At 45.9% G+C, this 16181-nt stretch overlaps 1 protein-coding gene across 3 annotated transcripts in view; it reads right to left on the bottom strand.

Annotated features, from left to right (window-relative positions):
• Positions 1 to 1202: 1202 nt before the first annotated feature.
• Positions 1203 to 16181, bottom strand: part of ELP1 (elongator acetyltransferase complex subunit 1) — an 87746-nt gene continuing 72767 nt past the window's right edge. For all 3 annotated transcript variants that reach the window (XM_044305389.1, XM_044305397.1, XM_044305407.1), the window contains 3 exons: positions 15959 to 16113; positions 13790 to 13868; positions 1203 to 1501 (listed from right to left, as the gene is read on the bottom strand). In XM_044305389.1, the coding sequence (XP_044161324.1) occupies positions 1434 to 1501; positions 13790 to 13868; positions 15959 to 16113 (302 nt within the window). In that variant the 3' untranslated portion in view covers positions 1203 to 1433. The remainder of the gene's footprint in view (positions 1502 to 13789; positions 13869 to 15958; positions 16114 to 16181) is intronic.

Below are 16181 nucleotides of genomic sequence, written 5' to 3'. Positions count from 1 at the left end.
CTCTATTGTATTAAATCGTTGGTGGCACAGTGTGCCAACCACCATCGCCCCCCCCCCTCCCTCTATAGCAGTAACATTGGTGGCAGTGTGCGGTCTCAACAGTAGAAGATTCATACTTACCGGCTTGCTGCTGCGATGTCTGTGTCCGGCCGGGAGCTCCTCCTACTGGTAAGTGAAAGGTCTGTGCGGCGCATTGCTAAAGAACTGTCACTTACCAGTAGGAGGAGCTCCCGGCCGTTCACAGACATCGCAGCAGCAAGCAGGTAAGTATGAATCTTCTACTGTTGAGACCGCACACTGCCACCAATGTTACTGCTATAGAGGGAGGGGGGGGGGGGGGGGGGTGGCGATGGTGGTTGGCACACTGTGCCACCAACGATTTAATTCAATAGAGGGAGGGAGGGGGGCCGATGGTGGTTGGCACACTGTGCCACCAACGATTAATACAATAGAGGGGGGGGGGGGGGGGCGATGGTGGTTGGCACACTGTGCCACCAATGATATTCAAACTGGGGAGGGGGGGGGGGTCTGCCCCCTGCTGCGTGGCAGCCCTGATCTCTTACAGGGGAATATGATAGTACAATTAACCCCTTTAGGTGCCACACCTGAAGGGGTTAATTGTGCTATCATATCCCCCTGTAAGAGATCGGGTGCTGCCAGGCAGCAGGGGGCAGTCTTGTACAAAGTTTGCAGTGTATTCTAACTAGAAGCGTCCCCATCACCATGGGAACGCTTCTGTGTTAGAATATACTGTCGGAAATGAGTTTTCACGAAGTGAAAACTTAGATCAGAAAAAGCTTTTATGCAGACGGATCTTCGGATCCGTCTGTATGAAAGCAACCTACGGCCACGGATCACGGACACGGATGCCAATCTTGTGTGCATCCGTGTTCTTTCACGGACCCATTGACTTGAATGGGTCCGTGAACCGTTGTCCGTCAAAAAAATAGGACAGGTCATATTTTTTTGACGGACAGGATACACGGATCACGGCCTCGGCTGCAAAACGGTGCATTTTCCGATTTTTCCACGGACCCATTGAAAGTCAATGGGTCCGCGAAAAAAAAACGGAAAACGGCACAACGGCCACGGATTCACACAACGGTCGTGTGCATGAGGCCTAACTTAGTTGCTTCTCTGCTGTGACAAGTGTAACATTAGAACGTCCTGGAGATTAAGGGAATCTAAAGCAACATCGGAAACAAAACTTTTTATTTTATTTTTTATTAAAGAGCGGTATGAAAAGAGCTACCTAACAAAGTAAAAGAAACATTAGTTTTCAAAAATGTATTTTACGCTATAATACATAAACACATCATATATAAATAACATGCATAAACTGGGCAGACTTGTTGGTTTTCCAGTGACTGTTGGGACAGTGCTGGTGCCCTCATGTATTCGCACATATATATTTGTTGCAGTGTGACACAGTGTTAGTCAAGCAGGTCAATCTTCCATTGTATGGTTTTACCAAGTTTTGGTGGGATGAGGAGTTCTGTTTCTGGAAAAGAAAAAAAAATTATATTTAATTTTTTAAACTCCACTTTTAGGGTAGGTTTAGGCTCATGCACACGTCCGTTGTTGACAGGTGTCCGTATTGCGGCCTGCAAACAGTGAGACGGCAATATACGGACACAGTCCATTTGTGCATTCCATCATGGATGCAGACCTATTCACGGAAGCACTACGGAGCGCTTCAGTGGGTTTTCTGTCAGTGTTTCTGCAATGCAAAATTTTTTAACTTGTTCTACATTTTTTTTTTGCAGTGTGGACAGATCATGGACCCATTCAAGTTGAATGGGTCTGCATCCATTTGCACCCGCCACATGTACGGTATCCATGCAAATTGCGGTCCCCAATGCACGGAATGGGCAGCACACGTTCATGTGCCCTTACACAGTTTTTTTTTTCAACCAAAGCCAGAAGTGGTTCCAGCAGGAAGAAGTACACATTCGGTCACATTATTAGGACCACAGCTAATATTCAGAGTAACCGCTATGTGCAGCCCACACAGCCCTCAAGCACTTTCGTCACCAACTTTCATATCTCACATCAATGGCACATGATGATCTGCAGTTTCCACATCGCTTATTTACAATGGTGCCATTTGTCCACTCACGATACACTTTCACCACAGCAGCACATGAACAGATTACAAACTTAACAGTTTCAGACATATTGCCACCCTCGGCCTGAAAGCCAATAATCATCCCTTCTTGCAACTCTGATAAATTGCCCCTTCTACCCATGAGAGCATCAGATATATTGAGCAGAAAAGGAATCAATATTACAAAAGCCTTTATACAGATTACATTTAAAGATGGGTATATGGACATTCGGGTAGCCATCTTGTCTGTTTTCTGAAAGGGCAGTGCGAGTTCAAGCTTTCTCAAGACAGAGAATCACTAACTAAAAAGTTAGGAATGCTTGCATGAACAATTCCCAGGTCGTACATTGAATAGGGAAGATAGAGATGTACCATAAAACATGCAGGCCAGCCTTTAAAAACAATGGACTAAGGCCTCATGCACACGACCGTGGTGTGTTTTGTGGTCCGCAAATCGCAGATCCGCAAAACACGGATGGCGTCTGTGCGCGTTCCGCAATTTGCGGAACGGCACGGACAGCATTTAATATAAATGCCTAGTCTTGTCCGCAAAGCGTGGACAAGAATAGGACATGGTATATATTTTTTTGCAGGGCCACGGATTGGAGCAACGGATGCGGACAGCACACTGAGTGCTGTCCGCATCTTTTGCAGCCCCATTGAAGTGAATGGGTCCGCCTCTGAGCCACTGATGCGGACCAAAACAACGGCCGTGCGCACGAGGCCTAAATCTGTTAAAGTTTTTTTTCCATCCCAATTAATAAAAGGGGATACATTTTATATTCATTGTATGGAGTATATAGCTATAAAGTGATTGTATTGTGTATTATATATTTTATCCTATATGTTATGTTCTAAGAAACTGAAATCAATTAGAATTCATTATTGGTAATCAAAATATATTCTTTTAGTGTAGAGAATAAGGTAAGGTTTCCAAGATAGTCCCCGAGTGTGAAAACATTGGGAGTTAATTACCTCTTGGCTCATAAATGTGTAGATAAGGGAGTTAAGTGTTTGGATACCGAATGTCTTAGTATATCTAAGTGTCTTCCTTATCTTATTTATGTCAGAGGTTAAATTTTACAAAATTAAAAGTAAATAGAAGAGTTGATTTGTAATTACACCAACTCTTACATAGAACCCTAGTGCCCCCTTGTGGTAGAGTTGAGGTAAGAAAAAGGGGATGATATAATACAAAATGATGTCATAGTCACATGGAAGACCAAGTCAAGCTCCTTTTTCAGGAGAGAGATAAAAGCAGGGGCGTAGCTAAAGGCTTATGGGCCCTGGTGCAAGAGTTCAGCTTGGGCCCCCCTTCCCTCAAACCTTCGTGCTGCATGAGGCAAAAATTTAAACTGCACCCCCCCCCCCCCCCTCCTCCATACCAAATTCTTAACCTAACCCCTTCTGTCCAGCCAGAGGTGTAACTTGCATACACTTTCTATAATACCAGTGTCTTCTTATGTGGCACAAGGGTCTTTGGGCCCCTCAGGCTCCTGGGCCCGGTAACGACTGCTACCTCTGCACCCCTATAGCTACGCCCCTGGATAAAAGATAGCATGAGGGGACACAAGGGGAAAGCCACTACACCCAAAAGGAAAGAAAGAAAGCCATTACAATACCCAAGAAAGACACACAAGAGGAAAGATCAGAGGAAAAAGACTTGACCTGACTTCATTGCTGAACCTTGACACGGATTTCTTCCAGACAGATTAATCCCGAATAGCTGGTATAGTATACATTTTCATCTGTATATTAGGCAACTGCCATATACACATATTTATTTATTTATTTATTTAAATAGACCATATTGTTCTTTGTAGGATCTAGATTGATATGAGATAATTGTACCTGCAGCATCAATTATGTCTTTCCAATCTAGGGAGATTTATCTATACAATTGATATATCTACAGTTGTGTGATCTCCAGAGAACTGATTGTAGTTCTAGTCAGATGGTCTAATTGAATTGATATAGTACATCACATTGTGAAAGCCTAAATTTACTTTGAATCAGGAAAATCTGTTCGCTGTGAGAAATCAAGTGTCAATCTTAAATTTTCTTGTGTCTTATTACGATACCAGTTTAATTATTAATTATATCTATATCCTATACCTATAGGTTATTTTGTCTTTTTGATTGCATATAATTGATTATTCTTGAATTGTCACCAATTTTATGTATTTTTTATTGCACTGGAATATTATTAATAAATATATATATATATATATATTTTGTACACAACTGTCAACTTAGCGCAGATCATGAGCTCTCGTTAGCTCTTGTTTTATTTGTGGAAATAAGTCGGAATCTCCTCTATTAGGGTACTTTCACACTTGCGTTTTTCTTTTCCGGCATAGAGTTCCGTCACAGGGGCTCTATACCGGAAAAGAACTGATCAGTTTTATCCCCATGCATTCTGAATGGAGAGTAATCCGTTCAGTTTGCATCAGGATGTCTTCAGTTCAGTCGTTTTGACTGATCAGGCAAAAGAGAAAACCGCAGCATGCTACGGTTTTATCTCCAGCGAAAAAAACTGAAGACTTGCCGGAACGCATAGGGATGTATTAGTGCTGGATCCGGCGTTCAGAATACCGGAATGCCGGATCCGTCGTTCCGTTATGCGCATACGCAGACTGAAAAAAAAAGGTGAAAAAAAATAAATGCCGGATCCGTTTTGCCGGATGACACCGGAACGACGGATCCGGCATTTCAATGCATTTTTTTGACTGATCAGGCATTTTTAAGACTGATCAGGATCCTGATCAGTCTTACTAATGCCATCAGTTAGCATACATTTTGCCTGATCCGGCAGGCAGTTCCGGCGACGGAACTGCTTGCCGGATCTCTCTGCCGCAAGTGTGAAAGTAGCCTTATAGATTCTAACTTGTTTTTCCATGAATAAATTAAACTGTTTTTCAGAGCAGTATAAATATTCTGACAAAAGCAATGAGTGATATGTGTGCAGACAGCACATCACCAACTGATATACCTACTAAACCAGCTCACGACATGCAACTTCCTTCATGAGCTAGGCAGTGCTGGTGTGTAAAAGTAGGACGTGATCCTGATCATGTCATTTAACCGTGTATAAAGCCTTCCTTTATATTTCCGATTCCTTTCGAATCTACTTCTGGCTTTGGCTGAAAAACCCTGCAGGAAAATCTGCTTCCAAACCTCCTTAAAAAAAACTCAAAAGGTCATCCTAGGGGTAGGTTTACACATACTTTTTTGTAAGTCTATTTTTAATGTGGGCAGGTGTTACTTTAAAGGGGTTTTCTTAGGTTATCATTAGATGACCCATCCTATCCTAAAAAACAAAAAAAAGGAAAATCTGATAAGTGTGTGTCCCACCTCTGGAACTCTCTGTCAATGGAGTGCAGCGTTTTTCATGCACTGCTATGGGACTTCGGAAAAAGCCAAGCACTGGCTTGGCTATTTTCGGAAGTCCCATAGCAGCGAATGGAGGGCGAGCCGCGAATGCAGGGACAGTGTCCTCTCCATTCACTATGGGACTTCCGAGAATAGCAAAGTTCTCTAATCATGCTTGTGCTCCTCATAAATGATGGGGACATGGAGGTTGGGCTCGCATTTATCAGACATTTATGGCATATGCTATCAATATGCCATAAATGTCAGATGGGAAAAAGGAGATTTTTGTATAACTTACCAGTAAAATCTCTTTCTTGCTCTTCATTGGGGGACACAGGAACAGTGGGTATAGCTATGTCCTCTAGGAGGCGTTGACACTAGTAAAAGCTGTTAGCTCCTCCCCTGGCAGCTATACCCCCTCCAGCCTGGAGAGAGAGCTTCAGTTTGTGTACAAGCAGCAGGAGAAGCAAGCCAACCAAAGAAAAAACATGGAACGCCAAAAGACCTAACGGGGTTCAATCCAGCAACAGCCACAACTGTGGTCGACCAACAATACTGGGTGGGTGCTGTGTCCCCCAATGAAGAGTGAGAAAGAGATTTTACTGGTAAGTTATACACTAATCTCCTTTTCTCGCCCATATTCATTGGGGGACACAGGAACCGTGGGACGTCCAAAAGCAGTCCACAGGGAGGGAAAAAAAACACAGACCCATGGAAGCAAGCGTCCCTGCAGGCATCTAAGAACTGTCGCCTGCAAGACTACGCGGCCCAAGGCAGCGATCGTCGATGCATAAGTATGCACCTGGTAAACTTTTGTGAACGTGTGTAGGAGGACCCGTAGCCACCTTACATTACTGTGAAGCCGAAACGCAATTCCTCCCAGCCCAAGAAATCGCCCACCGCTCTGGCGGAGTGAGCCGTGACACCTAAGGGCCGAACTCTGCTCCGTGCGCGGTATGCCTCAGCTCTTGCAGGCCAAACCTAACGTGCAATCGCCACCTCAGAGGCCGCCAATCCCTAGCGAGAACCCTCCGAAGACAAAAAGGGTGTTCGTACACCAGAAGGGACTGAAGGCTTCCAATAATGATCAGAGCTCTGACAACGTCCAATAATGTAACTCCCTTCCGTGGGGAGTGAAGGAGAGGGACAGTGAAGGAAGGAGAATTTCTTCATTGATATGGAAGTCAGAGACCACCTTCAGGAGAAGAAGGAATGGGCCGGAGAACCACCTTATCCTTGTGAAGAACCAGGAAGGGTTTTCTGCAAGAGAGCACCCCCCCCCAACTCGGACGACCATCTGATGGATGTGATAGCCACAAGAAACGACTACTTTCTAGAACAGGAGCTGGAGTGAGATCTCCCGCAAGGGCTCAAAAGGGAGAAGACTGGAACGCTGAGAGAACTAATTCAGATCCCAAGGCGGTAAAGGACAGTACGGAGGAACCGTATGTGCCACTCCCAAAGGAAGGTTGTCATGGAACCAGGGAACCAGAGGATGCGGGAAGCTGCCCAAGGACAGAAGCGCCAACACCTGACCCATTAAGGTACGAAGGCCTGAACCAAGGTCCAACCCTGATTAAGAATGATATGACTGTGGGGAGAGAAAACGGAGTGAGGGGATGTCCCTGCTGTCACAGAAGCCCAGGAAGGACCTTCAGGTCCTATAATAGATCCTGGGCAATGCAGTCTTCCTGGCCTGAGTCATAGTGTGGATGACGTCCGCTAAAAACAAACAGTCTCCTCGTCAGAATGGCTGTAACAGTCACACCGTCAGCAAAACGCTGATGTAAAAACGCACCTTGGGAAGAAGGTGTGGCAGTGACCAAGGGACATCTCCTAGAAGGAGAACGAGGGCGGCATACCACGCGCGACGGGCCAATCCAGAGCGACTAGGATTTGTCGGAATGCCCTCCATCTTGATCTCCCGTAGAACCCTGGGTAGGAAGGGAAGGGGAAAAACGGTATGGAGGGAGAACTCCTGCCAAAGGAGATATGAGGGCGTCTCCGCCGCATGCTTCCGGAACTCTTGCTTGGGAGAGAAAGGTGGAAACTTTCGTGCAGATACCGTAGCACACCCGGACCAATGAAGGAATCCCTGTAGAAGGAGGGATGTGGAGGCGTCACAGCTTACCAATCTGGACCGGAGCGTGCCTGGAAATGGAAGACTACTAAACGAATACCCTGTGCAACAGATGAGGGAAGGTAGTAACGCAGGAACTACCAAGGCATGCGGGGTGGCCATGAACTATGAGCCAGAGGAGGAAAAAGACAGGAGAAGAATAGGCTAGGACTAAGCCCATTCCCCGTCTCAGACCGGCGCTATACAGAAGTAGCCAAGGAATAAGTGGCTGTGCAAAACTCCGCCTGAGGAGGAAGCCAGGCAAGGGGAGTGGCACCCTATTGCTAGCCCCATACCCCAGCAGAGGGGGCCACCCGCAGAGGCCACCGAATTCAGTGCTAAAAGAGCCCACCACCTGACGAAAGAGCTGTGCAGCAAGAACCCAAATATGTAGTGGTAACTCAATACCGCTCCCACAGTAGTAGCAGTCGCTTGCCCCTTCAGCGTAAAACTGAGGTTGAGGTCTGACTATCCGTAGAAGCCACATACCATACTGCCCCACTTAAGTAGAGCTAACCTTAAAGACTCTACCTGGAAGGGCGCTGTAGAGGAGCAACTGCCCAGCCAGCGCCAGGGTAGGACCACTGCACCGACTACAAACTCAAGCATTAGCGACAAAACTGCACCTGTGGAGAGTGCCAGCATAAGCACTTCCTAGAGAAGGAGGAGTGGTGGGTAGAAAATACAGAGTCCGTGAACACTCGACTTGCTGGAACAGACCACCAAATATGTGCAATGGAGTACGCGCTACGCATTGAAGCGGACAATATCATGACCGACAGGAATGGAGGAGGCCCATGGAGATGGGGGGGGGGGGGGGGTCACAGGGACACATAAGTGATGCTAGGTAACCCCCTGAGACAGAGGATGTTATAAGCCTGTCCAAAACCCACGCCAAAAGAAAGATAGACACCGAATACACTAGCGACGCCCGTATACCACTAGGGTAAAAGTACCGGGCATCCGCGGGTTCCGACTGTTGCCTAGTTATTCCCCGCTAGTGGATCACTTGCGGAAGGGGTTAATGCAACAGGAAGCACGGTGAAGTGCAACAGGGTGCAACACTTCACCCTTAGAAAGGGATAGTGCGACAGTCGGGACCATATGCAATGGTAGTGCAATTACTGTACCTATGGAAGAGGGAAAGCATACAGCAAGTACTTAAGCCAGCGGTAGGGAAATACTCCACCTATGAAGGGGGGTTAATGCCCACTGCGGGAACTAGTGCATATGGAGAGTCCTGCACGCCGTGGGAGTACAATATATTGCACCTAAGTAAGGGGGAATGCATACCGCACACAATGTAACCAGTGAAAACGTCATCGCGCCACCTAAAGAAGGGGCTAATGCATATGGCAGGTACTGAACCCAGAGGAGATGCGATTCTGCCACCTACAGAAGGGCACATGTATACTCCCCACACCGAAATCAGTGTTATTGTACTTAGGCCACCTAGGCAGGGGACAGTGTATAGGGCCAGTACTGCCTCCCGAAGAGGAGGGCAATGCATAAGACAAGTACTAGACCACCCTACACGCAATCCTGGGAAACTGCTTCGGATTCACGTCAGGGTCTGGATCAGTGATCTCCTCCCCCCCCCCCCCCCCTCCCCCTTTAGACATCTTTCTTTCTCCTTGAATATCTCCGCACCCCCACCCTTCCTCCCTGGGCCACACTCAGACAGTCTAAAGCAGGCATCCTCAAACTGCGGCCCTCCAGCTGTTGTAAAACTACAACTCCCACAATGCCGTGCTGTAGGCGGATACCTGTAGGCTGTCCAGGCATGCTGGGAGTTGTAGTTTTGCAACAGCTGGAGGGACGCAGTTTGAGGATGCCTGCTTTAGACTGACCCTCTCTGGAGGGTCTGTCTGAGTGTGGCCCAGGGAGGAAGGGTGGGGGTGCGGAGATATTCGAGGAGAAAGATGTCCTGCTGTAATCCGCTTGCGCGCAGATCTACCCCTCAGAATCTCGCCCCTGACCGTTGCGGACTGCACAGGTGGGGACTTATCAACCAAACCACCCAGGGGGTGGAATGGGAACTTCTATAGGTCTCTCCATCAGATTGCGGAGGCGGTGCATTATCAACCAAACAACCCCGGAGGGTAGATTGGGAAGTTCCAGAGGTCCTCCACTGGATTGCGCAGGTGGAGAATTATCAACCAAACAACCCGGAGGGTGGATTGGGAGTGTCAGAGGTCCACTATTAAATTGTGCAGGTGGAGAATTATCAACCAACAACCTAGAAGGGTGGATTGGGAATGTCAGAGGTCCTTCATTGAATTGCGCAGGTGGAGAATTATTAACCAAACGACCCAGAAGGGTGGATTGGGACTTCCAGAGAATCTCCACTGGATTGTGCAGGTGGAGAATTATCAACCAACGACCGAGGAGAGTGGATTGGGAATGACAGAGATCCTCCTTGATTGCGCGGGTGGAGGATTGTCAGCCAACGGCCCCGGAGGGTGTATTGGGAATTCTGCAGGGGTCCCTGTATTGCGAAGGTACATGCAGAATTATCAACCAAGCGGCTGTGTAGGGCGGATTGGGACTATGAGAGGTCTTACTGTGATTAAATGTTCTAGTTTTTATTTTTTTTACATGACTGGATTAAGTGAAGGAAGGGTTAAATCTTGAATATTAAGAACTGCACTGTTTATCTAACCCCTTGATGACCCAGTGCTGGCCTAATAAGAAATGGCTGGTCAGGAAGGGTTAAAAGTGCCTGCGACCAGGGTGGTACTCAGCTGGCTTCTGGGGGAGGGGACAGCTAGGTGGGAAGAATTCGCACCAGCCCGCAGCCCCTCCCCCAGGGATGAAGTTGCGGGCTAGTATGCTGCAAAGCTGGGCCAAGTTAATACACGGCCGACTGTGAAAAGAGCGCCTTGAAAACACTGTCGGACGGCCGGGGGAAAAGAGGGGGCCTGGAGCGGAGCATCCTGTTTCAGCGCGAATCGCCCACACCGGCCGGTGGTGCCCGCCCTCGGAGAGGAATAGACACTACCGCCTGCCGCTGGAACCCAGAGTTGGGCAAGGTAGCCAGCCGGAGTCCCCCATGCCCTACAAACTCTCAGCAGCGCACGAGGCGTCTGCGCTAAGGTCGTGCCGGAATTAACCCTTTTCGGAGCGGCGCGCTTGGCGCCCACTTCCAAAGGGGGTGGAATATGGTGCTGCCGAGTGAGCAGTCCTGTGGAGGAAAATTTTCCCCAGAGGCCAAACTATTAACCGACTATGAGCCGGAAGCAGTCGGCCTATGGAGGGGGATGAGGGGGACTGCCTTAGGGGTCTTGTGCATATCGCACACCAATAAATAAATGCCCCAGGCAGCCTTGTGTGTCCCCTGTAAGACATAAGTTGCGGCCTTGTTACGCAGCTAGGAATTGTGACAATTCAGGCCTCCAGAAGGAACCCTCCAGGTAATCCGTGCCCGCACTAGTTAACCCTTGGAAACTATGCCAAGGGGGAGGGAGGAAGTTAATACTTACCTAGTCCCGTGTACTCACCTCATCTTCTGTCTTGCCGCCATCTTCACCCCTCCTCTGGTCCAGCAAGGTCACCCCTTCAGCTACTGGCACCATAGTGGCAGGACGCTGGAAAAGGGGGGCTTGGATGGGTGACCCTTTGGCTGGCGGGATGCAGGGGAGTGAGGCTGCCCTGGTCCACCTTGTCTTTTGTGGGGAAGGCAGCAGTGCGGGTGACAGGCACTGGCGCAACTCGACCCCGGGAGAACAGGGAGGCGACCACTGTTGTCCCATCTGAAAAAGGAAAAAATTAAATAAAAAATCTTCAGGAGCTTCTTGCCTCCTATTGACACTAGAAAAAACTGAAGCTCTCTCCAGGCTGGAGGGGGTATAGCTGCCAGGGGAGGAGCTAACAGCTATTACTAGTGTCAACGCCTCCTAGAGGACATAGCTATACCCACAGTTCCTGTGTTCCCCAATGAATATGGGCGAGAAACCCTTTTAAAGAGACTAGCAAAGATTAGCACAAAGGGGGAGATTTATCAATACTGGCACTTTCTGCGCCTGTCTTGATATACCCTGTACTGCCAAAGGTTGCACCTAATTTATGACAAGGCACATGCCTCATTATAAATTAGGCACATCCTCCAGCAGTCCATGCGTCTAACCAGAAATCTATGGCAGCTCAGAGCTTCCATGGATTTCTGGCTTCATTTACTGCAGAAAACTGGTATACATGAAGATAAGCTTGTTGCAGAGGCTGGTCATGCCCCCTTCCAGAAAAGTGAAGAGGACTGCAAAAAGTGGCAGATGCAACAATTTTTTAAAAATTTTCACCTGTGACATTTTAACACCACTTTTCAGGTGCAAAGGGAATGATTAACCCCTTAAGGACCCTGCCATTTTTCACAAATCTGACATGTGTCACTTTATATGGTAATAACTTTGGAACACTATTACTTATCCAGGCCATTCCGAGACTGTTTTCTTGTCACACATTGTACTTCGCGACAGTGGTAAATTTGAGTTAAAATATTTCATTTTTATTTATAAAAAAATACCAAATTTACCAAAATTTTTAGAAAAATTCTTAATTTTCTACATTTCTATTTCTCAGCTTTTAAACAGATAGTAATACCTCCTAAAATAGTTTACTTTACATTTCCCATATGTCTACTTCATGTTTGGATAATTTTGTAAAATTACATTTACTGGTCACACAGCTCCCCAAACATAGCACTAAGGAAGGGCTATGGATGTGTGAGGAGTACTGAAGGGGTTAACTCTGCAGCTGAGGAGGAAGGGCAGGCTAATCCACAGCTTTGATCTCCTCAGCATTAGAGAAGGAGAATTACAAGTAGCTCAGTTCTTAATAACTGTGTGTTTACTCACAGTGACAGTTTAACTGCAGGATGAAATTGTTCGTCCTAGTGTTAAGCACCTGCAAGTTAGGACGAGCATTCTCGTCCAAGGTCCTGAACGTGTTAAATCTCCCCCAAAATGTCTCCAATCTTCTAAAAACAAAGCCACTCTTGTTCACGTCAAGGGAGTACAGGTCAACATGGCTGCTGGTTATGAATATTTTTTGCAGTACGTTTATTTTTTCCATCAAAACTTTGATACCAGTTTCAAATGTATTTAAAAAAAAAAGAAAAATTTCAGTCAAGGTCTTTTTATGTGGGCTGCTGCACATAAAATTAGTAGAAAATAACCTAATGTTCACAATGGTTGTCTGATTGGTGAGCTGACGTGATATCTGCATTCACATGCCACAACAAACAACCACAAAAAAAAGAGTTTGGTGGGAGCACAAGAAGGAAGGAAGGAAAGAGAGAGAAAGAGAGATATCTCTAGTGTTCTCCAGCGAAAACAAAAGAATCAGGCTTTGGAATTAAACAGCATCTGTCAGCAGATTTGTACCTATGAAACTGGTTGACATGTTGCCATTACACCTAGAGGCTCTGCAACTGTCACACACTTTGCACTTTAATTGACAGGACCAGACAGTGTAAAAGTGATCACACCTGCTTGGCCCTGTCAAAGTGCAGAGGCTCTAGGTGTAATGGCAACGCCCCTGTTGCTCCTAGAGGCTCATTTGCATATATTAAAACATCATTTTTTTTGAAAATGCAGGCACATATGTACAGGTCAGTCAGTTTCATAGGTACAAATCTGCCGACAGATGCCCTTTAAACACTCCAAATCCTTGTTTCTCCCTCGTCATCATCTGTTGAGGGACAGTCAGGAGCTCCCTGCCACAGTTGGGCAGTTCCGCCAAATACTTTGTCTATGGGGGACATTAAAAGAGTGTTCAGCAGATAAGAGGCATATGTTGCAAAACAACAGTGCTTTTCTGTAGCTAAGAGTATACACACTCCTGGACTGGATTCTTAGGGCTGTATTACACTGGCAGATTGTCTGACAGATGATCGCTAATAACATTCATAGTAACGCACATTAGCCGTCTAATACTGCCGCCGATTACACACTCGGTCATCGGGCAATCTTGATCTTTCAGCATGCTTAAATATCCCAATTTGCGAGCGGCCAATCATGCTGTTTAATCACAATCTGCTGCAGGCCAACAACTAATCAGTATAGGGACAAGCAATGGCCTAACCATCTCTCCTCCCCATGCTGTGGAGGAGATCGCTGCATGTAATAGCAGTGGTCTCCTCCTCTAGCGAGCAGGCAATTGCCGGGAAGGAACAGTAAATGTAGTACAGGCTTTACCTTGCTCTGCAGGTTTTATTGTTTTCTGTTGTTGATAAGAAGACATGATGCTATTAGCAGTTGAATGGGGTCCTAGTACCTGGAAAGAAAATAGCAACATAAGGCTCTTTTCACATTGCATTTATGTCCTCCTATTGTAACATACACACAGACAGGAGCCAAAAGTCGTAATAATGTAACCCAGTGGATTCTTTTAGCATGGTGGGCATTTAAACATGAACATGCATATAGCTTGTATGTGAGGATGTGTGTGACTCTTTCCTGTCGCAGTTTTGCATTTGTTTTTGGAGGAGTCTAACGGAAAGCATTATAAGATTATTGGATTTAATCAGACTCTTTGGGGGTCATTTAATAAAGCCAAGCGACTGATCTGCCGAAGTTATATAGAGGCTCCGGCCTCTACATAACTTTGGTGCACCCACCGCCAATCTAAATCTAAAATAGGCGTAGAAAATGAAAAATGAGACAGGCCTAGTGGCCCACTCCTTTGTTTCGACCTGGGGCGGGCAAAAGTCATAGATTGCGGCACAAATATCTGGAGTATATCAGTTAGTCAATGACCCCCTTTATTTCTAAGAGTTTTTATTTCACTGTCCTATATTTCACGATAGAACATTCTCTAATAGGTTTTGATAGTTGTTCAAAGATTATCATCTATTACTGTTTTAACCCTTTGAGGACAAGGCAAATTTCAGTTTTTGCGGTTTTACTCCCTGCCTTCCAAGAGGCATAACTTTTTTTTTTTATATATCTGTTCATCATGACGTATGAGGGCTTGTTTTTTGTGGGACAAGTTTCACTTTCTAACATCACCATTTAATATTGCATACAATGTAGTGGGAAGCTGGAAAGAAATTTCTAATAGGGGAGAACTGGAAAAACCGCTATTGCACCATTATTTTATGGGTCTATTTTTAGCGGTGTTCCCTATGTGGTAAAACTGACCTGTTCCGTTCATTCTCTGGGTTAGAATGATTACAGCGATATCACATTTATATAGTTGTCCTTGTGTTTTAACAATACTGAACAATAGATAAAACCTTAGGACAAAATAGTTTTTTTAGTGCCATATTCTGACCCTTATAACTTTTTTTTAGATTTCCATCTACTGAGCTGTGAAGGGGGCTTATTTTTTGTGGGGCGATCTGTTTTTTTATTAATAGCATGTTGGAGTTCGTAAAAAGAAAAAATCTAATTTTCTTTCCAACTGGCCATTTTAATTTATTTCTCCTTTACTGCTTTCACAGTACAGGATAAATATGTTTCTATTTTAATAGCTTGGGCATTTTGGGATGGGGCGGTGCATATGGTCTTTATTTTTTATTGTTTATTTTTATTATGTTGAAAGGGGGTGATTTGAATGTTTACATTTCTTTTTAAACAGCTTTTTGCTTGAACATGCAATCTTCAGATTGCTTCTCCCTTACATTGCAATGAATTAGCATGGCAGATTCGCTATTTTGTTATAGAGCCTTGCTACCTGCTGACCTTCGTTAGAACTACAGCTGGAATATCCTCAAACTCTTTACAGAGACCCATGATATTAACACGAATGAACGACTTTCCAACGCGAGGAAGCCATTCAGGCTCCGAGAGTGCAGAGCTTCCAGGGAAAGCTGCATCAGATGCCGTGGTTGCAAAGCAAAGCATCTGCGGGTTTAAAATGTCCACAATTGGCGTTATCGCTCAAACATTAGACCCGGGTGTCTGCTGTGTGAAACAAGAGATGACATGCACCACACATGTACGCCTCACGGTGTCAAGAGGTTAAAATGTTTCTTGGTCCTGAATGCATGTCAGAACTGCACTGTGTGCCAGCACCCTTAGGCCTCTTGCCCATGACCGTATGCCCTCCGAGATATAAGGTCCGTGAGCGAGCCATATGTCCCGGAGGAGCATTGATCGTGCGCACGGGAGCACACAGCATCATAGATTACAATGATTCTGTGCACATCGGGTCGCCTGCGGGGCTATTGTCCCGTGCACACGATCAATGCCGCTCCGGGACATATCGCCCGCTCACGGACCGTATATATCTCGGAGGGCATAAGGTCATGGACAAGGGCCCTTAGTTTGTTCTCTGAAACGATAAAGCCCCAACTGATAGTAAAACTGTGCCAAATTTACATTTTGTGAGAAAATTCTTTTAAAGAAAATGTTTAGACTTACTGAAGGTACGGCATTTGGCTGTGCACATGGAGTCCAGATGTCCGGTATTGACGTTTCCAATAACTGGAGCAGTTCATGATAAAGGTGTTGCAGTTCTCCAGCGTCCGTATCATAAAGAAACAGGACCAGCACTTTCAAGAGACTGTTTATCTCCTCTACAAAAACACAAATCAGTAGAAAACAGCATATTCCTTTTTATCCTTAATGCAAGACTGCATCAGTC

This window comes from Bufo gargarizans, chromosome 1, assembly GCF_014858855.1.
Source record: "Bufo gargarizans isolate SCDJY-AF-19 chromosome 1, ASM1485885v1, whole genome shotgun sequence".
In the NCBI taxonomy this organism is placed as follows: Eukaryota; Metazoa; Chordata; class Amphibia; order Anura; family Bufonidae; genus Bufo; species Bufo gargarizans.
The sequence above is the reverse complement of the archived record's forward strand: the minus strand, read 5'-3'. Positions and strand labels throughout refer to the sequence as shown.